This window comes from Morone saxatilis, unplaced genomic scaffold (genome assembly GCF_004916995.1).
Source record: "Morone saxatilis isolate NCDOM2014 unplaced genomic scaffold, NCSU_SB_2.0 Contig0, whole genome shotgun sequence".
NCBI classification, from domain to species: domain Eukaryota; kingdom Metazoa; phylum Chordata; class Actinopteri; family Moronidae; genus Morone; species Morone saxatilis.
In genome coordinates, this window is record NW_023339650.1 from 14055629 (window position 1) to 14079531 (window position 23903).

The 23903-nt window shown below is 41.5% G+C and overlaps 3 protein-coding genes across 5 annotated transcripts in view; 2 read left to right on the forward strand and 1 right to left on the reverse strand.

The window, feature by feature from the left end:
• The window catches only part of dync2i1 (dynein 2 intermediate chain 1), a 9555-nt gene extending 2614 nt beyond the window's left edge, over positions 1–6941 (forward strand). For all 3 annotated transcript variants that reach the window (XM_035656055.1, XM_035656063.1, XM_035656071.1), the window contains 16 exons: positions 181–412; positions 518–620; positions 725–854; positions 1001–1112; positions 1188–1282; positions 1393–1522; positions 1645–1817; positions 2286–2448; positions 3199–3312; positions 3443–3504; positions 4318–4369; positions 4478–4538; positions 4856–4955; positions 5092–5223; positions 6108–6331; positions 6424–6941. In XM_035656055.1, coding sequence (XP_035511948.1) covers positions 181–412; positions 518–620; positions 725–854; positions 1001–1112; positions 1188–1282; positions 1393–1522; positions 1645–1817; positions 2286–2448; positions 3199–3312; positions 3443–3504; positions 4318–4369; positions 4478–4538; positions 4856–4955; positions 5092–5223; positions 6108–6331; positions 6424–6595 — 2055 coding nt within the window. In that variant the 3' untranslated portion in view covers positions 6596–6941. The remainder of the gene's footprint in view (positions 1–180; positions 413–517; positions 621–724; positions 855–1000; positions 1113–1187; positions 1283–1392; positions 1523–1644; positions 1818–2285; positions 2449–3198; positions 3313–3442; positions 3505–4317; positions 4370–4477; positions 4539–4855; positions 4956–5091; positions 5224–6107; positions 6332–6423) is intronic.
• A 1516-nt stretch (positions 6942–8457) lies between these two features.
• Positions 8458–15528, forward strand: wdr97 (WD repeat domain 97). Its single transcript, XM_035656938.1, has 20 exons — positions 8458–8601; positions 9549–10126; positions 10194–10315; positions 10396–11116; positions 11205–11353; positions 11429–11665; positions 11774–11864; positions 11955–12087; positions 12201–12274; positions 12355–12442; positions 12528–12686; positions 12895–13041; positions 13134–13235; positions 13340–13522; positions 13612–13806; positions 13901–14022; positions 14446–14614; positions 14922–15091; positions 15178–15242; positions 15337–15528. Exons 1-20 carry the CDS (start codon positions 8458–8460, stop codon positions 15516–15518), a joined length of 3831 nt encoding a protein of 1276 aa, XP_035512831.1. The 3' UTR covers positions 15519–15528.
• Positions 15529–15581: 53 nt separating this feature from the next.
• On the reverse strand, positions 15582–20082 carry si:ch73-174h16.4 (leucine-rich repeat-containing protein 14). Its single transcript, XM_035654416.1, has 3 exons — positions 19449–20082; positions 17574–18425; positions 15582–17156 (listed from the first exon to the last, which is right to left on the reverse strand). Exons 1-3 carry the CDS (start codon positions 19724–19726, stop codon positions 16589–16591), a joined length of 1698 nt encoding a protein of 565 aa, XP_035510309.1. The 5' UTR covers positions 19727–20082; the 3' UTR covers positions 15582–16588.
• Positions 20083–23903: the final 3821 nt, after the last annotated feature.

Genomic DNA, 23903 nt, shown 5'->3' on the forward strand with positions numbered 1-23903 from the left:
GAGCAGTTTTATTATTAAGGATAAGTACAAGCATATGAGCTCAGTATTGAAACTGATATTTGTATCAGTGCATCCCTAATTTTCATTCTTATAAGATATAAAGTTTGTGCTCGTAGCATCTTGGCTGTTTTTGTATTTTGCATTAATATGCAATAAGTGATGGAATTGATCTGCTCAAAGGATTATGAGGAGGATTTTGAGGAGATGGATGAGAGCTCAAATGAAGGTGAGGATGAGAAGGAGCCACAGCGTCCAGAGGTGGGCGAGAAAAGGGAGGAACTTACAGCACAAAAGAGAAAGGAAATTGAAGCAATTCAGAGAGCCATGGATGAAGAGAACGAGCGAGTGGGAACAGCTCAGTCCAGAGAATTAACGAACAGAGAGGAGGAAGATGAGCCTAAGTGGTCCAGAGGTATAGTTCTTTTCTTACTGTATTATTATTTTTTATTATTAAAATTATATTCTTCATGTCTTTATAATGCTGGAATATAATGCATCTTTGCTGCTCTGTTAACAGGATCTGAAAGGAACCAGAGTAGAGCATCCCAGCGTGGGAAGTTTATCGACTTTGTGGCCGCAAAGCAGCGTGAAGTCAGCAAGAAAGTTGCCACAAAACAGAAGTAAGTTAACTGGCGAAAAAATACAACAATGGATGGTTGTAATATGATTGGATACTTGTGGTTGTTGGATCGTTCCATCAATGTGTATTTTGTTCTGACCACAGGAAACGCAGTACGGAGCTCCTTCGCTTGATTGATCTGGATTTCTCAATGACATTCTCCCTTTTGGATCTGCCACCTGTGAATGAATATGACATGTACATCAGAACCTTTGGAACTGCAAACACTAAGCAGGTCAGTCTCTGTTTCTGTCGTCTCTTTTACTTTGCACAGCTGCCTGTAACCAAATTATAAAAGAGAAAGGGAAAATATGCAATGTCTTTCTGTAAAAAGTAGCTGTTGTTCAATTCTGAGTAACGGGAACATTTCGTCATTTTCAGGCTTACGTTCAGTGTAATGAGGATAATGCAGACCGAGACATCCAGACAGAGGAGATAGAGGTGTTTGAGAAGTGGACACAGCATCCTCCAGAGCACAATGGAGCCTGTGGTGGTAAGGAAAAGCTAAGATTATTCTCAGATGAACTTTTTTATGTATAGTTCAAAAACAGTGTTTTTGTTTTGATAGATCCGAACCTCTCCCAGGAAGCACGAGACAAAACCACAAGTGAAATCAACTTTGATTCGCAGCGCCTGACGGCATTTCTGCACTCGGCCTCACAGGTTATCTTTTCACTCATTCACAGTTTTAAAAATGGAACAGCTCTTGACTTCCTACATGAAAGTTTCTGTGACTGAAACTAACTCCTGTGGTCTTTTGTGACTGAATCAAGGTCATGGTTGTCCTGTTGGAAGAGGATCAAGCTGAGAGAAAATCCCTGAGAAAGCTGAGATCTCAAACGGACACTCTATCTTTCAGCGATGGAAGTTTACAACTCAACACCAAGTTGCCTTTCCTTTATGGTTCATAGTCTTTTATCAATTGTTATTTGTACCTTGTAGACCAAAGTAATTATTCAGAATATATAAAACAGCACGTGCATGTGATTACACTACTGGATTTCACCATTTTTGTTTATTTGCAGGTCGCAGCGTCAGCCTCTTGCACTTCTCTCAGGTCCAGAGGCAGACCATGATGTCAGTCCACAGCCCTACAACCGAGCCCAGTCCTGTTCGTCTTGACAGCTGCACGATCATCTGCATCTGGAACATCTGGGAGCCGTCCAGACCTCAAAAAGTCCTTGTCTACGAATCCGAGGTGACATTTTAAAGTTCCTTTTTCAGTTATAGCAAAGGTAGCTGTGATAAATAAATAAAAAAAGTAAAAAATTTTAGTGACACGAGTCAGCAAGTATTTATTTGCTCATTACCAGAAAACTGACCAGAGATCTACATTTTGTTGACATACGAGACTGTCTCAAGTAATTTGTAGTTTTACCAGAGGAGAATTAACAATATTAACACACTAAACATCAGTCAGCAGACCTATTCGCTCTGCTTGTCCTTTGAAAATGACAACTCCAATCAAAATTGCTGTGTAATTATCCATATTTCATTATAATAATTACCCAAAAAGGCCTGTCTTAAAATGCACCGAAACCATTTTTCTCACCTGATATCAAACCTGCCAATGACTTGCAGTGGAACAAAAGTCACCTCACCTCTGACATGCATAAAACGTCTACACAAAACACTGACAACCCCCTTTTAATCCTCGCTGTCGCAGGTGCAGTGCTGTTGCTTCAGCCCTGGAAAGGCCATATTGGTGTTTGCAGGCACATCAGTCGGCTCTGTGGTGCTGTGGGACCTGAGGGAACACGCTAGTAACCATTACAGCTTGAAGATAGGGGAGGATGAGTGGACTTTCCGACAGCCCAGCTTCTCCACTGGTATGTTACAGACGATAGTTGAATTCAATTTGTTTTCAGTATGTGTGAAAACAGCCATGGCTGGTTGAGAGGATACCACACATGAATTCCTATTCATGTTAAGGAGTTTGAAGCCAAAGATGTAACAATTCCACTCGCTCAGTATTAATAATCTTCTTGTGTTTTTATTTGACATTTTCTGTGCCTTTTCCCTCTACTTTCTTCTTCTTCAAATTGTGTCATTGCATAAAGAAGGTGCTGATTTCTGCAGGGTTGACCAACCATTTTTAATACCACACAGAATGCAATTTTCATACCCAGTCATACCCACCAAAGTATGAAAAATATCAATGAAAGCCGTTAGGGATGATGATATTTATGTCACATTTTTGTCAGTACTTTCTTACTCTTTCTTACTTAATCATTAAACATGACCTGGACTGGATATGTAGCAAAAAATGGATGGAAGGATAGATGATCAGTGAATTGAAAAATGGCTTCTTTTTTTTTACGAAAGAATAATTTATTTAAGATTGAAGGTCAGACGTCTGGAACAGTAGCACTAGGGACAGTTTCCAGACAGCATACAAAAACATTGGCAGGCTAGAAACTTTATTCTTATTCTTATTATTCTTAAAAACTATATTTACAGTATATGGTGAATCCATATGGCCTCTTCTGTTTCTCACGCTTAAAGTTCAGAGGCTGTTTTTATACGTAGCAGTAGCGTTGAGTGAGTGTGTGCTGATGTCCTCTCTTTTGTCAACTCAGATGCAGTGATGGCCGGCTCTGGCCATTTCTCATCTGTGACGTCTGTAGAAGTTGTCCCCTCCACTGTAGCAGGGGGGCTGAGGCCAGAGGTCCCCCTTTTGGCATCTGAGGAAGGTATGGAATGGTGTAAGAATAGTTAACCCATTGATGAGGATCGCGTGTATCATTTTATAAATGTGCCGTATACTTTTGCGATTCACAGTTGGTTTTTTATATTTAATTGTAATTCTTTTTCATAATCCAGAGTCATCAGGATTGTCATTCCAGCTGGCTTCTCTGGACGAAACCGGGGTTTTAAATTTCTGGGTAGGTTGGGCAACAAAGTAGTACATTTGTTTATTTATATATATATATATATAGTACATATCTTTTCTTGACAACAGAGGCTTTCAAACTGTAAGGTGTACGGAGAGTTGAAGGGGAATTGAAGATATTGCGTGTGGTGAAAGTGGACGGTGTATGCCGGTATTCTGGAAACAAGTTATTTTAGTTTGGCCGAGGTGATTTAGTCCACTCATCAACAGGGTCAGTATTTGCAGCAGCAGTGACTGTAACACACAACTCATAGTTGATCGGAATTTTCTTCCTCAGTCGTAACTCAATCAAATCTAAGCACACGATAGACAATTCAACATGACCTACATTTCCCAAGGATATCTTATCTCTCTTATATAAAAAAATAAATCCAAAAAAGTAACCATAAACCGGCTTTTAAAGAAAAAAAGATGTGTCCTTGTAACTCCAGATCTTGCCTGAGAATTACCACATTTTTATGTTGTCTTCAGTAAAGAAGACACCCATTGATAATTGTCTGTACATCCATGGATACATTGCCAAGAGAAAATGCTAAGAACTAATTCGGCATACTTTTAATCGTGCTAATTTACCAAATGTAAACAGAGAGAAGCTTTAAAGAAAACGGGGCAGAAGTTGTAGCCCACAGCAACATTATGCTTCCTGTTTATATGCTCCACAATTATGGGAACTGTAGTTGCAAAACTTTCAGCATTTTCATGTTGCAATATCAATATTGTCTGTCGACTTTTAAAACGTCTGCTGTACACAAACATCAAAGTTATGCTGTGATGGACTTGATGATTTCCTCTGTGTGTCCTTTAGGTGGTAGTGGAACTCCCCAAAGCCAACGAGGCAGGTTCTCCAACAGATCTAGGTACGGCAGTCACGTTTTGGCACTCTCCCTCTTTTTTCCACGAACATACTCAGCTTTCTCACACGTGGGGTACCAGCTTCAGCCTCTATCTCTCGTCCTCTCTTGCAGGGCTCAGGCCTGGCAGCAAAGTGAAGTTACTTCACAGCTCCTCCCTCCTCACTGCTGAGAGGTGAGATTGATAAATAGCTTGTGATGATCATCCGTCACTGCCAGCCACTGGGCTCAAAATACCCCACAATGTCTTTACCCAGTGGAACACAGCTGCTCTGGCGTGGTCATACGATCTTGTTTGTTATGTTCTGCGGGCTGTTGTTTGTGTCACCTCAACGTTTGATGGAAACATATCCGTGGTCATACATGTGTGGTGTGAATGTGATGCAGTGTCGCGTTCCACCGGTTGCCCAGTTTGTTTTTGGCTGGGTATGTTGTGACCTTTCACCTCTGGTTTGACATTTGTCTCCCTCTCTCGGCCCGTCCGGCTCTCAGGGTGTCACCGCGAGATGCAGCGAAAACAGGGCCGTTACAGACACTTCATTTAAAGTTCCTTCCAACAGACTCCAATCACTTCTTTGTCGGCACCAATATGGTGAGCTTGATCTTATCTGCCACAGTGTGATGTCCTTTCAAATTTACCACCTGAAGATATTCAGAAATGATTTCCGACATAATTGCAGCAGTTATGTGTCATTTTGTGACAGTGTATTAATATAATTTCTGTCTAGGGTCTGGTGAATCATGGAACGAGTCACGGTTTGAAGGCTCCACCGAAGTTTTACAGGTTTCAGGAGGCTGGAGTCCGACCTGTTGACGTCAGCTCAATCCACTTTTCTCCCTTCATGCAACACTTGTTCTTGGTGAGAGTGCAGTTTTTTGACATTAAAAGGACTTTCACTGTTTTGTTTGTTTCCCCTTAATTAGAAAATTATATTTTGTTGCCTCCATAGAAATGTTAAAGTAGAGAAGTAACAACGGCCTACGAGGATTTAATGCTGTGCACAAAAGCAAGGAAACCTCATTTTTTCGGGGTGATTTGATTATGGTCCATTCCAGAGATTGTGATTTGTGAGTTTGAGTTAACTTTATTACTGTTACAGCAAATGGAAAAAACAATAAACCTGCATTGGTTAGCTCAAAGTGCAGGACAGAAAGGACTAGTTGGGCACCAGGCTCTTAAGGCACGGGACAGGAAACTGAACACCATTGTTACAGCCTAATTTACTGAGCTGGGACAGTCTTATCAAATTAACAGACACTTGACTTGTCTGTAAGATTGGGCATGGCTTGGCTCCTTCCCCCTTTAGTGCTTTTATAAAGCAGTAAACAACTGATGATAGACATACAAGGTCTGTGGGAAGATACAATTGTATAATACCTATGAGGAGGACTTTTTCAGTGAGAGCTGCTCACAACAATATGCCAACACCTATCAGAGACTGCAACTTATATAGTTCATTTTAAATCAATTTAAAATCATGGCTTAGTCAAGTGTGTTACCAAACTCCTGCCCTTGTTCTTCTTTTTTGTGTCTTTTGTAGCTGTCATTACACCTACCCAGGGACTACAGTTGAAACTGAGCCCGAATAAACTGAGCCACAATAGTCTATACAGAAATGTCTATTAATATGCACTGTTCCTTTAACTTTTACCTGTATGAATAAATAAATCACATACATAAAAATAACATGATATATAAAATATAATATATAAAATCCTTTCTCACCTTTTCCCCTTACTCCAGGTGGGTTGTGGAGACGGCAGCATCAGGCTGCACGCAGTCAGCCATGAGCAGCCTGTGGCAGAGTGGAGGAATGGTACAGCTGGTGAACCAGTGGTCTCACTGCACTGGGCCCAGACCAGACCAGCAGTCTTCTGTGTTCTCGATGCAGCCTCTAACCTCCACATATGGGACCTGCTGAAAAATGATACAGAGCCTGTGGTCACTGAAAGGATTATTTCTGACAGGTAGACTCAGACATGAGGGATGATTGTTTTTTTTTTCTAAGGAGATTTTTTTTGTATTGATATGTGGTTCACATTTTCTGCTCTCTTCTCAGGGTGACTGCCATGGCTGTGTTTGGAGACTCAGGACAACAAAACACATATTCAGGAATAGCACTGGCACACGAGTCAGGAACAATAGAAATGCAGTATTTCACGAGAAACCTTACTGCGCCCATTACTGCAGAGGAGGAGAAGTTGGAGAGTATGATGACTGAAGCCTTCTGAAACACTGCATCAAAGATTTTTAAACTCCGGAAAGCATAAAGATCAATTTATAAATCTGATTTTGTCACAGTCACTTTACAGTATATGTCCTGTTTTAATTTGATGTGTGTTTTCTTCTTAAATCCATGAAACACGCCTAGAAAATCTAATATTAACATTAGCTATGAGAACAATGTGGCTAAATACCAAAGATCCTTTATAGGGGCCACAACTTATTTAATATAAATACATTATAAGAAACAAATAATGTAAATGCTTGTTGATGTAAATATTTGTACTGTTTGATTAATGTGAAATATTTGTACCGTATTAACAAGTTTAATTTTTATACAATAAACTGAGTATATCTGTAGGTGTGTTATTTAATGTTTAATGTTTTTGTGTAAGTTCTTAACGTGCCCCAACTCCAGTTTAAGTAGTTTGTTTAACCAGGATTTTATTCAGTTAACAGTTGACAACATTAAGTTTCTATATTTTATTTTCCAACATGAAAGTGTCTGTTCTGTCTCTCCAAAATGTCATAAAGGTTTTTAATGAGCTAAGAAAAAAATAACCTGTTTTCAGCTTAAATGCAGATAACCTAATAGGATTTTAGGATAATTAATAATAAAATAACATTTTATTTCATTATAAAAAGACAAAAATAATTAATCAGCTAATTGACATGAAAGAATACAACCCTGCTGGTGAAATAGTGAATCCTTTATTTATTTATTCGCCTAAAAGTACAAAAAAATTAAATATACTGAGCATAAAAAATATCAACCTCTAAGTCCTTCAGGCTCTAAAACATCCCAGATTCCCAGAAGAAACACCGAGGAGACAACCTCAGTGTCCTCAGTGGTTTATTTCACGTATAAAAGAGGAGAACAAACATTTTGTCAGGAACCACTCAAGTTGTGCGACCTGCAGCCATGGCCGTATCCCAGCAACCCGCAGCCTAGCAACGAAGACCGAGCTGGGACCCGAGAGAGCAAACTTTTAGCTCACTAATGCTAACTCTGTTTATTGTTTTTAAACTAATTAAACTCAACAGTGTATATGTGTGAGGCACACTGCTGCACCCGGGCTACATAACTACAAGTTGGTGGAAGGTAGACACACATTTTGACTTAGTTTACTCACCTTTTCGGCCGATACGTAACGTTATAAATCTTTAAGTTTTACTAGTATTTAACGCTTAAGTTAGTGTTTACACCAGGATGATGAAGTTATTTTTGTTTTGTTGTTTGTTTGTCTTGTGGTGACTTGAATCCATGACCAAATGGCACAACATTTGTCTTCCCCAAACTTTCTTTATTTGTTGGATTGAAGTGACATGTTGGCCTTTAGTTCATATATTAAAATATTATAAAACAGAATAGACAAAGAAAAAGTAGCTCCCATGTTTTCCTACAGTTTTATTGTTTAACAATTTTATTCTGCATTAACTATTTTCAGTTAAACTATCAGTTTAAGATGTCCCTAAAATCAAATACTAAATAAAATAATTACATAAGCTATTAAGTCTTTAAAATGATCTGACAATTGTATTATTATTTTATTCAACATTTAACAAACAGTAAGTCTAAATAAAGAAACTGTAGTAACTGTAGATGGTTTGACAGACACTGAGATCATTTGTGTAATTGTAGCTTGTTACATTTGGATCATTTTTAAAGCCAATAATATTTCAGGATCAACACAAAGTTGCATAAGAAAATGAAAGTTGCTGAACAGATAATTAACATTTCATCTTCACCTAAAAAGTTCAACATCCACTTTGAAGTGCTCGGTCCAGTTTGTTTGTGTTTTTGTGCACAGGTAAATGTCACAAAAAGGAAAGTGCAGAAGCTCCGTGGATGAGTGCTGTGTAGACAGAGATGGTGTCCCCAGACGAGGAGACCAGAACAGCGACAGTAGTCGACCCCGGTCCCCCCCTGAAGCTGCTGTCTCAACAGAGCGGGACATCAAATGGGAGGAAGCAGGATTTGTTCAAGCAGGACGTGAAGAAAGCCACAGGAGAGGTAGACAAGTCCACATGATGCTAACCTGTTTCTGATCATCCAGAAAAATGCGAAAAAAGGTTTTTTTTGTGATTGTTGCGAGCAAAAAATCCTTCATTGTGTGGCACGTTTTTGTTAAAAAATGCGATTGAATATGCGGGATGTTTATGAAATTTTATGCCATGAAATTGAGGGAACTTGCAAAAATTGCGGGAAAACTGCGGTTTGATGAAAAAGAGAAAAAAAAGTGATTCCCCCAACACCCTGTTCTCACTAGGCTACTACCTTTATGGTAAAGAGTCATTCTTATCTCTTCACATCACAGAAAGTGCTGGAATATTTAAGTTCTCATCCTTGTTTTATTTCAGAAACCACATTAAAAACTCAAACTTACAAAACACGATGAGTCAAACAAAGTTGTGCAGCTTTACAAAAGGAAATCTGCTACAACTTCTGCAGAAATGAATAGAATAAATATAAAAAATAAATTGTGCTTCCTGTTTTACAGAGGCAGCTTTACAAAACACACATCTCCTGTTAATCTCTTACTGAACGCACATATAGAATATAATATATAATAAACTTTTACAACTGGAAGGTTTTCGATGACGCTCCACTCGCGTAATACTCACTTCATAACGTTCCCATGGCAACAGGGGAAATGGCTGATTTGAGTGCATTAACGCAGCATTTTTCAACTTTCTGGCTCAGATATAACGTTATGTGTGACTTTTTCTTTTGCAACGAAAATGCGTGGATTGTGAAATCATGCAAGCCTGCATATATTGCGCGGAAATGGCATTTATGCGGCGAAGTGCGGCGTATTTGAAAAAAATGCGGCCATAAATATGCGGACTTTGGCCTGATTATGCGTTGAATTATGAGATTGCATAATCGCGTTTTTCTGGAGGGACTGTCTGATGACCTTCAGAGTTTCTTACATGCTTTCTCTGTGTCCGACTCTCCAGGTGAAAGACTCCAAGAGCAAACAGCATGTGTTCGCTCACGGTCTCCATCGCTTTCAGCATCTGCCCTGTGACAGCCCTGTGCGTTTCATGATGTACTCTGAAGCTGCTGCAGCACTCATAACCCTCCATGCAGACAACACGGTTTGTCTTTACAAAGCTGATGGCCACAAGCAGACTCCCACAGCACACCTCCCTTTCATGGGTCTGACCGTCACAAAGATCTCGGGTCACCTGGTGGGTTGGGGCCCGGGGCCTGTCTTCACACTCCTCAGCAGTGAGTTGGACCCCCTGGATGCTGCCCACGATGCCCTGGACATACGCGTGTGTCAGGCTGCAGAACACTCCACAGAGCTGGTGACCGCCGGTGTGGGCAACGTGTGCGTGTGGTCGGTGATGCTCATGAGGTGTAAGGTGAGGATACAGGAGGGGCTGCAGCGGAGCACGTTCACTCAAATGGCATTAGCCCCGCCGCGATCTGACAGACCCCACAGAGCGTTCGCGGTGTGCAGGCAGGTCGTCACGGTGGTCGATCTCGATGCCGGGAAGGTTTTGCAGCACAAGAGGGATCTCTGCTCACGGTGTGTATGTATGTGTGTGTGTAGTTTTCTTTTTTTTGCATAAAGATTAACAAGTTATGTTTTACAGAGACATCACTGCGATGGTGTACTGCTCTCAACTGGACTGTTTGATCATTGCATCGGAAGAGCTCTCCATTACAGTATGGGGTCCAGATTGGGAACTGCGTGTGACTTTCGTTGGACATAATGGTAAAGTCATAACGTCTATGCGCATTATTTAACTCCCTCTTTATGATTATACGTGAAATGTTCTGTTTCTTTGCCTCTAGGCGTGGTGAACTCACTGTTCTACTGCCCTGCATTAAGCATGCTGTTATCAGCCTCTGCGGATTGTACGATCCGTTGCTGGAACATGGAAAAGGGTCGTGTAATCGAGTGCGTCCACACAGAGCCGGAAGACCCGCCGTTGTTCATAGGAGGCAACAGAAAGGGAGACACTTTCTTCTCCTTCTCTCACCAAGGGGTTGACTTCTGGACCATCAGAACCTTGTACACCCTCCACTGTAAACTCAAAGGCGACGAAATAGCCCCACTGAGACAAATCCTAGTTTCCCCCTTCCGTGCACCTTACCCTACACGAATCCTCTGCGTCAGCGGGGACAGTGACATCGTGCTTGTGGCTGCAGAAACAGGAGCAGTGTTGACTTCCTTTAAGGCAAAGCAGAGGGTTTTGTGTGCCGACTACTGCCTGCATAAAGAGATTCTGTTGGCTCTGACTAAGAAAGGTACGGTGCTCCAAGCCAACACGCTTACTAATCCAATCACTTTGATGCAGGAGTGGAAGAAGAGAGGCCAGGGGCCCTGGCGATACAGGGACAATGTGACTGAGGATGATGTCCAGAATCTGCCTGTCCCTGGCCCGGCTTGCTGTCTGGTGCTTTACAGTTACGTTGCTGAAACACAGAGAGCTTTAGAGGAGTGGAGGAGTTTGCAGGACAGAAGAGGATGCAGTTACAGGAACAAGGCAGCGCTTGATGACGCCAAGAATAAGTGAGAAATGTTTCTGCATTTAGTAAATATATACGGTTGGAGAAATTATCTTTATTTCAGCAAATTGGATTGTACTTTGCTTAAACAGGTTTTTGACCATTCTCGGCCACAGTGGAGGCTGTGTGAGCGTTCTGAAAATGGATGATGGGACGGTCTTTTACAGGACACCGGCACACAACGGCCAGAGAGTCACCGCAGTGCAGGTGTACCCCGAGAACGGCTACCTCCTCTCCACAGGTATTTCCCAGTGCAACTTAACTGCCTTTGTATGCTTGTCAATGTTGACATAACGGCTTTACCCCAATCCCCAAGGCGAGGACATGACGGTGGTGGTGTGGAGAGTAAACCCCTTCGTCCAGGAGTGTCTCAGCAAGATGCTCAGCCTGCACTGTGGCCAACCACTAGTCTACCTGGCAGCGCTGGATCGCCAGCTGGCCCTCACCTTTCAAGATCCCACCAGTGGCACGTTCAACCTGATGCACTTTAACCTTCTCAACCAGAGCCAGACCGGTTACTCCCCAGTGGAAGGACATTTAGACCACTTCACAGGTCACAAAAAAACTGTAGAGAAGTTACATTTTGTGTCGCTAATGAATCAATTGTAAAGGGTGTTATTTGTTTATTTGTGTGTGAGTGACTATCTCTGTTTTCTCGCAGGGTTGTGTGTGTGTCCTGATCTGGAGGTGTTTGTCTCCAGCAGTCTAGACGGGACAGTGTGCATCTGGAATGAAGATAATCATCTCATTGGGTTGGAGCGCCTTACCTGCTGCCGATCTTTTGCACTGCAGTAACTTAGTGATATATGTTATTTATCTTTATGTATCCGTGACCCCTCCAGGACGCTACAGCTGAATGCAGTGCCTGAGTGTCTGGTTTATGGTGGATTTGGAGGGGAACTGTTTCTTGGCATTAAAGGGGATCTATACAGGATGGATTGCGCAAAGTTCCTTCCACACATCTACCAACAACTGGTAACTAGTCAGCTTACAGCCTGGTTAATGGACATGTGGGGGATGATTTGATTTTTAAACAAAGCTACAAAATTTAAGCAAAATGTTTCTTTAATCCCTTCCTATTTTCACAGCTCCTTTACACTTATTGTGCCGAACCCGTTCCTGACTCGCCTATCATCGAGAATAAGGAGTGCGGCAAAAAAACGTAAGATTTATTTATATTACATATTAAAAATAATCCAAACAAATGACCTAATAAACCATGAGCAACATTGGTGCAAACAGCAATGCAAGCACCGACAAAGATGAGAAAGAGGGGTTGCCAGCAATCACCAGCAATTTATTATCCACTGAAGACACGTGGAGACAGAAGGTGTGTGTGACTTGATAGCTTTTTGAGTGTCAATTACACGCTGAAAAATTTGTGCTGAATATGTTTTCCATCTGTCTTGTTCCAGGAGCATGACAGATTAGTGGCCTCGAACATGGACCTTGCTGCACTCCTACAAGGCTCAGTAAAATGCAAAAAAGGGAAACCTCCCAGTACAAAGGAAACCAAGAAAGAGGCTTTTGATCGCTACATGAAGATAATATATGGGTTGCCCTTCAATATTAAGGTTTCTTCAAGTTTTGTCAAATAAGCTTTATAATCAACTCACCTTTCCTTCAATAATACACTGCGGCTGTTTTGCCTAAAAATCGCAATATTTATTAAAAGTAGGTAGTATGATGCAGTAATATATTTGCCAGAAATCAGCTGTTTTATTTGAATGTTTTGCATATTTTCACTTTCACATCATTAATAGGATAATGCTGTGCTTTCAGATTGATTTTGATGAGACCTCGGATAAAGATCATTTTGAATTTGATCCTGAACCATGTGCCATCAACCGTTATGTGGCTCCTGCTGTAAAAGAGCAAGTCAAACCTGAATCGAAGTTAATCATTCCTGTGAACGTGGAGAAAAAGGAGGTAAAACTGTTAGCACGATAAGAAAAACCTTCTTATTTGTCTTAGTCGTCATGTCTGGAAGCAAAGTTCTTCATCTGTTTCTCCGGCTGCAGGAGGAAAAGGCTCCAGCACCTAAACCAAGGCCCCTGATAAAAGTCAAGCCATTGCCTGTCGCCGAACCCAAGAAACCCATCATAGTGGAGAAGAAAGAAGAGGTGAGAGCATTTATTCTCTTCTAATAACTTCTAATAACTGCGTGAAACAGTAGCTGTCATTTGTGTGTGTGCATCTACATGTATATCTGTGCTTGTCCCTGTAGCCTCCTCCAGAGATCATGCCTCCAGTAGAGCCACCCAAACCCAAAATTCCTCCTCCTCCTCCTCCTCGCCGTCCAAGGACCCCGCCACCACTCCCACAGCGGGAACCCTCCCCTGAGGTGCCGACATTCCTCAAACAGTTTGCGGATCAGGGCTGGTTTAAAGACCTCTTCCCTGATAAAAAGGTAGCCTATGCTGTTCACCGGGCAATTATATCATGCACAATGGTAAATCTGGTCCAAGTTAAGGTCTTAATGAGGGTGTTTGTGTGCAGTGTATCCCGAGCACCTTGTCTCCAGAGGACTTCTCCTTGCAGCTGATGGGCTGTCTAAACACCTGCAGTGCTCCATCTAAGATTAAGATCCTGGCTGCACTGCAGTCGCTGCACATCCAGGGACTCTTAGAGAATACAGACCAGCTCTACCAAGGCCTCTCTGACTTGGTGTCAAAATTTGTGAGATATCCCATGGTACTGTCTGTGCTGGATTCAACATTATCACTGTGCATTTTAAAGAAGTGGATTTTGAGGTTGTGTCTGACTGTTTTCCCTGTGTGTGTTTCAGTCGCCTGTGGAGCGGTCCGTGCTTGTTGAAATGTTGCATCAGTTGATGCGTCTTAAATCTCCCGGCTCTGACTTTGTGAAAAAGCTTCTCACTCTTCTGGCTTGTAAAAAACTGGGTCTCCGGTGAGTCCATCAATTAAAGCAACAATTAGTAACCTTTATATTTAAAGTGTCTAATACAGATATCTTTATAAATGACAATGTGAAAACAATGTGACAAAGGTGTACAGCTTTATGGAGCTTTATAGCAAATCCACTCATTGTTTCGCTGTCCGGCCCGCAACTTTACTGTTTTGCTCTCATAGTGTCGATTTTGTCAGCCAGCAGACGGACAAATTAAATACTGGACTTGGATTCATCAGGCAGACAGAAACAGGACTGTAAATGAATGATAATGTTGCTCTGTAGCTGCTGGATGTGCAAATAAGCAACTGTTTGCTAACAAGTGGCCAAAAAATTGTTAATTTGCAGGGTTAATTCAAAAAGAAAGTTTGTAGTTGAAAACTTCTGAAAGGTTCCCCTGGTTATTTAATTTCCTGTCAATAGAGCAACAGTGCTGCACATCCTGACTGCATTAGGTGTAAGCGAGGCCGAGCCGTGGTTGTGGCCAGAGCTGGAGAGCTGGCAGACGGAGCTGCAGGACCAGTCTGACGTGTGGAAGAGCCTCCATGACCGAGCCGATTGTTGGCTGGAGTTATGGACCTCCAGATACAAAGTTTGTGTCGTGTTTCATTTAAATCTTAATCTCTCTTCAATTCCTGTTTCATGTCTGTAAAAGAATTTAACATTTTTCACATTCATTATCACCATATATTAAAGTGTTTTTGAGTGTGACAAAAGGACAGAACAGGTGTTTGAAAACTGAGAGGCTCTCGTTCTGTGAACCCGCTCTCCCCTGCTCCTGATGTCCTTTACTGTGACCTTAACTCCTCTAAATAGGAGTACGTGAGAGCTCGTCACAGTGCTGTTGACTGGCCATAAGTGATCAACTGCTTTCCCTCTCTCTCTTTCCATGTCACCAGGAACATAGCAGGTATCTGTATCTCAAGAGTACAGCGAAGTGGAAGCCGCTAACCTTCAGCGTGGTGGATGTGCTGAACTATTTCTGCTCCATCCAAAAAGAGGAGCACAGAAAGAAATGTGTCGCACCAGCTGGTCGCAAAAACACAGTGCTTTTGCCCCTATATGACTGGTATGTTAAAAGTCATGTATGGTAGTTTCCTCTACAAAGCGGAGTCTACTCCATTTTTTTTTTAACCTAATCATCTATTTTTGTAGCAGTTCTCAACCAATCCTTCGACTAGGAGAGACGTACAGCATGGCCAGGACATCCAGGCCACCAGGTAAGATTTCACTGTACACAGACTTACGATTATGTGCAACTGTATCTGTGGACATCTCCCGCTCTCAAACATCCAATGCATTCCTCTCATACAGGTTTAATTCTGCCTCCCCTGAGAAGCCGTCCCTTCCTCGTGCACTTCCCCAGTTTCATCTCTTTGCCGTTACCTCGGGTCACTCTCCTCCCCTTTCACATCTTCTCAGACGGAGACTGGGTGAAGGCCTCGCCTCGTCGCTACTTCATTCAACAGCAGTCATACGTGGAGTACTACAGATGATGCCTCTACACTCCTGTTTGTTAATATGTTAATCATTTTAGACAGTTAAAAGACTCTTAAAACTTTGCCTTATGCCTCATTTATTCTGCGACTTACAGTAAGTAAATGCATTCATGTTGTATAAAGGTGATTTGGTACACTCATTTCCTGATAACAGTGATACTTTTTGACTCGATATACAATTTGATTGAATACAAAAAGGCATCCTGAACATTTTAAAACAGATATTCAAGAAATACAGTATGACAAATATGCATATAAGAACAGCACAAAGAGAAAGTACATTACTTAGTGAATAAAGCAGAAAAAAAACACAATAAACTGAAATATTTTGTAGTTACATTCATTTCCTATTTAAGGAAATATTAAAGGAAACCACTGTCCAACTTGTAGTTTTGGTTGTTGGCGTGTAGTGTGAACATGTAATAGCTGATCAGACACTATCTGAATGAGTGCCGTACATAAAGAAAGTACTGGTGACATTTGTAAAGGCACGAGGGCAGCAGGGGGACGTTAATCTTTGCATCCCAACTGTCCTGTTAACCTGATTATAAAGAACAAACTTTTGGTACAAAACCAGCAGTGACTTATATGCAAAAATTCAATTTATACGGTCAAAAGTGAACTTATTAAGTAGTGTAGCACCAGTTTTTTTAAAGCATGGCTTAGAAGTGTCTTCTCCGTATGTCCATTTGTCTCTTATCTCTAGCTCTGCCATCAGGCCAAGTGTTATCTTCAGAACCATTGATTACATTCATGATCCCAACAACAACAAACCGGTTGCCTTCATATTGCTTAACTCTGGCTATCCTTGTGCAACTACTCCTGTTATTTACCTTGTACAATTTTTTTTTACATATTGGCTAAAAAGGAGATTGTTGTGCCTCGGTGGAGGTCTGCATTGAGTGTCTTGCTGCTTTGTTCCAGTTATTTTTTAAGAAAGCAAAAAGGTATAATTCATCCTTCAGAAGAGACAGATGATAATGAAGATAAAAAGCAGATAGTTGGATACTACCCCATAATAAGAGTGTCTGGTATGTGTAAAAGCACCAGCGTCCTTCACCTCTGCTCTAGTCCATCAGATCTTTATCATAATTGAGCAGGTCGCATGTCAGAAAGAGGTCAGAGCGCCCGCTGTCAATCAGCACCCTGTTGAGCTGGCTGCTGGTCATGTTGATTTCTGTGACTTCATCCAGCGGCCAGTCTAAGAGCTGAGCACTGGAGGGCAGGTCGGGAAGGCCCGGCTGGTAGTCCTCCAGGGGGTTCGGGTACAGTAAGTGGCGGAGAGAGGGCATTCTCACAGCCATCCTCAGCAGGTCCATGAGGCCAGCCATGGAGAGAGGGTTCAGGGCCAAAGCCAAGCTCTTGAGGGCCAAGCAGGCTCCCAGCGAGGGCAGCAAGAGTCCCAGCAGGCCATCGGTCAGGCCACAGCCACTTAGAGAGAGGTGCTGCAGGCTACTGGAAGCCTGGGACAGGAGGCGGCGGATGGAGGGCAGGGTGATTTCATCCAGGCGGTTCTCACTGAGCTCCAGCTGCTGCAGTGTGGAAACATGGTGGCTGCAGGACAGATAGGCGAGGTCAGCCGGGCTCAGGCTCAAATACGGCAGCTCCAGTATCTCTAGAGGCTGAGGCAGTGAGCTGTAACAAAAGGAAAGACAGAACATTTATTTATTATTCTATTAAAATACTCATTATAGAGGTTGTTTATGTTCTGTCTCATTATTCTAAATATGACTCTCAGTTTGGGCAAATTTGTGTTAAATTGAAGATTGTAATAGGTCTCCAGTTTTTAAAAGTTGAGTTCAGTTTGAGTACTCAGAGATTAGGGCGACTAATCATTCACATTATGGATTAACCTGCTGATTATTTTCTCAATTAACTGATTAATTGTTAAAAAAAAAACTAAATAAATATTGTATATAAAATGTCAATAAATGGTGTCAAAGGATCATTCCAATTTTCTAAAGCCCAAGGTGGTCAAAAATGTGACACTGTGCTATTTACCAGTCTCAAGGTACAGAGTTAGCATTCATGTGACGGGGGATCAGGCCGTACCTAAGCAGCACACGTAGCTGTCCAGGCAGGCGCAGCGCAGTCAGGCTGAGGCGTCGCAGCTCTTTTAGTTTTGCCAGCCCCAGAGACAAGTCCCTCAGGGCCTCTTCTTGGCCACTTTGGTCTCTGCGAAAATCCAAGTTACAGTAGTGCAGGCGAAGAGAGCTCAATGCAGGGAAGGTGGAGAGCAGAGGCAGCAGCTCGCCCAGGCCAGCCACCCCGAGGCTGCTGTAGCGAACATCAATGCCTTGAAGACCCTGGTGAGGCAGGAGGTCTAGCAGGGTCCTGATGCTAGACACGGAAATCTCTTCCACGCGCAGGTATCTGCACTGAAGCTTCAGGGGCCCCAACGTGCTCAGAGCCACGCGAACGCGCTCCCAAGAGCGAGCATTTACAAACAGATCAGCTCTCACATGCACCAACACTTCACTCTGTGCATCTTTTTCTTCCGCCTCCTTTCTGCTGCCTCCTGAACCTGTCACTGCAGACTCTCGCTTCCTCTCTATCTCCATCCTCCTCCTGACACCTTTAACCAGCTCCTCTTCACCCACAATCCCACATGATCCCACCCTCTCGCTCTCCAGCCCCTTGTTGTCTGTGCCCGCCTCATCCAGATGTGGTTCCTTGCCCCTCTTCCACTGCCCCCTCTCTCTTTTCACATCCCTTTCTCTCTCCAGAGCCGAAAACCTTTTCCTCTCCCGCTCTCCCTCTCTCCTCTGTGCCCTCTGTGCTCCGGCTCTGGCCTGAACAACCATGGTGCAGAGAGCTACAGTCAGAGACCAGCCTCCCATGGGGTCTCCCATCCCTCCTTCATCTCCTTGCAGCCCACACAGTTCCAGTACTTGCAGGGCACACCTGGAAAAGAGGGATGGGTCTTAAAGCTGCTGCAGGTAACTTTTTGTCAAAACGTTCACTATATCCTGACAGTAGCACATGAGGCAGATAATCCGTGAAAAGAATCAGGTTCCTCCTAAAGCTCCTAATGACATTTGCAAGAAGCTACAGCAGCTGACTGAAAACAACCAATCACAGCAGAGAGAGACAGCCGGGTGTTGCTTTGGGACCCAAGCGTCGGTATTTCTAGCTTTCTCGGCTCTGTCATGTCTGTCATGTCTGTCTTGTATGGCATCCCTGGTGTTCGTCCACCTAACCACGCTGAACTGCTTCAACTGGAACACAAGATCCAAGTTAACAGACAGTGACTAGTTCCTCTGCGCTTTATGGACGTTTTCTTATGCACTTTGACACTTGATGCCTTAAAGTTTAAATGTTTTGTAATATTTCTGTGTAAAATTTAAATGAAGTTAATTAAAATACAAAAGGAAGAGCCACATTTCTTTCAGATTATCTGTCTCATTTACTACTGTCAGGATCAGTGTTGGCCAGTTACTCTTCACTAGTAATAATATTACTTTCCCCAGTAACTAGTAGAGTAACAAAGTACTAATACGTTTCAGTAATGATATTACAGTTACTGCCCCCCAAAAATATAATTAGTTACAACATTACTTTTGTTGTCACATCCTACTGATCTGAAATCCAACAATCAAATCACATCCATGGATTTATTGTTGTAAATTTCAGCAACTGGAAATAGTCACATTACTTTGATTTTAACAAACAAAACTGGATTTTATTCGCAGTAAGTCTGAATTTTGGAGAGAATGACCAATTTTGTACAAGCAGAAAAGTTACATAAACAATAATTAAACCAAGTAAAGTCATAAATTATGTTTGAAAAGAATAATAAGTAACACATTAAACAGTTTGAGTAACTAACCCAAACACTGGTCAGGATATAGTGAAATCTCCAAAAGGCAGAAACAACCCAAAACATCACAACCCAAACACAAGCCAGAGCCGCAAACTACTGCTCACCTTCGGTCGGACAGTCCTCGAACAACAGCGAGCAGCAGAGCCTGGATGCACAGTCTATTTGGCGCAGTTTGCCCTTGTTTCCTGCGTCCGCCGACACGCAGCGTGCGTTCAGGCCACCTCTGCACCAGCTCGCCCACAGCCAGCGGTCTGCGGCTGGAGAAAGCGGCCTCCAGCAGCGGTGTGTACAGCTCCCCGGGCACCCACCTCAACCAGCCGGGGGACGAGCTGTGGTCACTCACCACCTCCCTGGCACAAAGGCTCACCAACGAAAGCACCATTTTTTTTTTGTTTTTTAGCACAGAGCTGTTTTTAAAGCTTTAAAAAGAAAAAAAAAGATTTAGCAGCGGAGGTGATGGTTGCTTTGCAGACTGAGAGTTAGCGAGCTGAAACTAGCTCGACCACTAAGATTAACTTTATGACAGAAACTTGATGCGGTGTTGTAAAGCCCACCTCTCCCCCACCACCACCACCAAAAAAAGACTTTATAACCTCATGTGATATCTCCTCGGGGGTTTTAACAGCGATAACGCCGACGACTGGAAACCTGTAGCGGGTGAAACATTAAACGCTGGCACATCACGGTAGCTCAGTCTACAGACTATCAGTGAGGAAGCTGCTGCTGGAGGCAGGAGTGTTTACAATTTACACTGACGCACTTCAGTGACGTGGCACGTAAAAGGAGGAGGGGAGGGGACGTCACGACTAGAAATTAAAGCATAGATTGGATGTGCACTTGCTTATTTGGTTTTGTGCTCTTTTATTCGTGATTTTGTGTAAAAGTTTTATTTTGTACTTAAACTATCACCCAGTGGTGTTTAATTAATAGTCTGCACATTTAGGGCTTAACAATGGAGAATCCCAGGTTCTGTATCCCTCCAAAAGAGGCATCTGCTTGAGGAGATGATACCAGGAAATGCTTTTGGCAAGTTTAACCTTTAATATGTCTCAGCATGGATATAGTTTGACTGAAAACAATTGGACTTTGAAGTATATTACAGCGTAAAAATACTTCATTTCAAATAAAAGCACAGATAAGTTGCATTTAGCAAGTATCAAAAGCAAAAGTACTCAATAAAGCAGTGAGTGTATGTTATATTATTATCATATATTATAGTATTGGATGAATATGACTGATGCCTTAATGTGTAAGTAATGTGATTGTTAATGTAGATGTAGCTGGTCGTTAACATATAACAACAAATACAAGAAAACACAGTTTATATGCTGATATATTTTGTGTTTTTCTGTAAGTAAATAACTGCAGTGGAGTAAAATAATTTCTCCTGAAATTTACTGAAATTGAAGTACAAAGGAGCACAAAATAAAAATACTCTAGTACTCATACTATTTGAGTAAATCTACTTAATTGCTTTCCACCACTTGGCCAGGCCTCCATCGGAAAAGAGATTTTAATCTCAACTCGACTTCCTGGATAAATAAAGGTCAAATAAAAAATTAAATGCACACACAAATCAACATTTTTTCACCTGATTGTTTATATCCATATCTATTTTCTTTGGTTCACTGTACAGTTCTAAAGACTCTATTAATCTTATTTGAGAGCATTTTGCCTTCCTGCAGAGGCGTCCATAAATGTGTAAAAACTGAAAAATAGTTTGCAGAGCCAATGAAGAAAGAGGTCTGGAATGAACCACCGTATGGTGCTGCTGCTGGGACCAACCATATATCACAGGGCCGGTGCTTTATAAACTTTTTACAGTCAAATTCCCTGATTGATTTAGTGGAATAAAAGAAGAGATTGAATCACACTGGTGAACTTTTTATGGAATAAGCAGAGAGGAAACAATGTAGCCTAAAGACATCAAATACTAGAAGACGTCAGTTTAATTAAGTACTTGTGGAAGCTCCATGACTGGTTATAGTGCTCAACCTCCACCTGTGCAGAGAGTAGCAAGTCCAAGTAATAACCAGTGGGATAATGAATTTACTGACTGAGTATGCTGGACTGAAGAACAAATCGCAAATTGATGAGAATAAATTACCTTAAAATATACCTTGTATCAAAAATAATACACGACACGACTGACACAGCAGACTGTACCAACTTGATTGTGTTATTATGTTATGTTATGTTATGTATCTAGCTCTGAGTGGATTATCCTGGTGAAATAAAGTAATAGTAAAGAAAGAAATTAGCCATGAGAGAAAATACAAACAAACACAAAATATGGTTTGGGCTCTCTGTACTGTGTCCTAAAACAATGGCTTCATTAATTTCACTATTGTTTCATTGACTAGAAGTTATGTATGTATAAGAATGACTCCTAATTTCACACTCTACAGTATAGACAGTTATGGAGTAACTAAATCCTATAGGAAGGTGATCCCTAAAATGACATTTGATCAAATGAGTCCTAAAATGAGCCTAAGTGGAGTAATCACTAGATGGCGCTAAAGGATCATGCAAGCTGACTTTGCTCTGAATCCTTCTGTCTTACAAAAAGCTTCAGTCAACACATATAGGAATCATTAGCAATGATTAGCAAGTTTCCTGTTTATTCTCCCTCTACACTGTTAGCTGTTTCTGATATTAAAATAATTATTTTGATTATAGATTCCAAACAGTTTTTGGTTCAAATACAGCAGATTATATTTCATCCTGACCCTTAGAAGGTTTAGGACTGTTGAGACACATGATGATGAATACTATGTTAAGTGAACTCACTCAGGCTTTCAACCTATGTCTTAGCTGTAATTGATGCTTTGTTTGTGGATGTAATCGCTTTTTGTTTTATTTACAACTATTCATTCAAGCACATGATATACACTTACTGTTTCAATATGCCCACACTGTCACACACACACACACACACAGCAGCAGACACACACAAACACAACACAAATAAACATGCTTTTACCCAATTTATTGCTTCAATCCCTTCAGATGACCTACAGCAATCTTCGTCCATCTCATTACTTCTGCCTTTGATATAAAGCGGTTTAATACCACTTCGATCAGCATATTATAACACCTTATGGGATGCAAGCAGGGAGCAGAATCATCCTGTTTTGTTATGACTTTGTGGCCTCTTCTGTGTGCATTACCTTGGTTTTACTTCAGTTCAGTATCTTCAGAGTGCTGCAGGAATGAAGCCTAAAATTCGGAGATGAGTTAATGGGTTTTTGGGTGAGATGCCTGAAATAAGATCTGTGTTTACCACAAGCTTTGGAGATTTTTAGGTTGTGTTCTGAGACCTAAAATATGTCAGCAAATATCCCACAGGTGAAATCTGAAGCTTTTATGTGTCTTAAAAACAACTACAGAGGTTGTCTGTGACATTGAACGTCAGGACGCTGAACAAGACGTATCTACTCACTAGTCTGCCTTTACAACATCGTGTTTATAGGCCGATTGCACTCTTGCAAACTATTCTAACTCAAACTTTCCAACATGTAGATTTTAATTACAAAATTTAAGTTGGAAGTATAGTGACGTTGAAGTCATGCGACCATAGTGAAGTTAGTTTATAGCTCAATGCTAGCTTTTTAATTCTAGGGGTCGCATTAACACTTTGAAAATCATAAAGTGAAAGAGTCATTTTTCAAGATTATCTTGCTGAACAAAACATGTAAATTATGTATAGTAGACCTTTGTTCACCACAAAGCTTATTTTCTGCAATCCCATTGGCTTTTGTCGAAGGAATTAGGGCAATGCTAACTTAAAAAATACGTCATCCCCAGCACACTATTACTGTTGGAATACCAAATTATAGGAGATTTTTTGAATATTTGAATAACTTTAGGATAACTAGAAATATGAGTAAAATATTAATTCTAGGCAAAATTGGAACAAATTAAAGGCAATTATCCTTTAAATAACTGTATCACTTTCACCTGTGTTTTTTTATATGTCAAAATGTCTCACAAATACTTGTTCTTTCCCAGATTCCCAGGTCACCCTGCCATTATGTTGTTTCAGTGATTTTCTTCATGCAGTTTATTCCGTTAAATTTCAAATCTGTTATGTGTCATTATTCTCACACACATAGATTGTTAAACAAGCAGTTTATTCAACAAGATACATTTTTTGGGGATTGCTTTCTCCTGATAGGACAGATCTGTCAGAATTAAATGTATTTTGAATTTGTTGGTGAAATAAACACCATATGCTCAGGCAGAATGGAAGCCCCGGGCTCTTGTACAACAGAACGAAGAGGAGAGAAAAAACACCTTTTCTGTTTTCTTGCTTGCTTGCAGTCCAACAGTGCCTCCAAGAAATATCCACGAGATTGGAGCCTTTCAAACACACAAGCCCTGACCATAGTGTATCTCATACATAGTGTGCACAAACAGTAATACTTTCACAGCCTTGACTGACTCATGCCTGTGATTTATGAATAACTATGCAGCTGTATGTTACCAGAGAGATGTGATGGGCCAGTAACCTTCTGCTCCCTGTGGCCTCTCCTCAGAGTTTAGCATTTCTCATCATC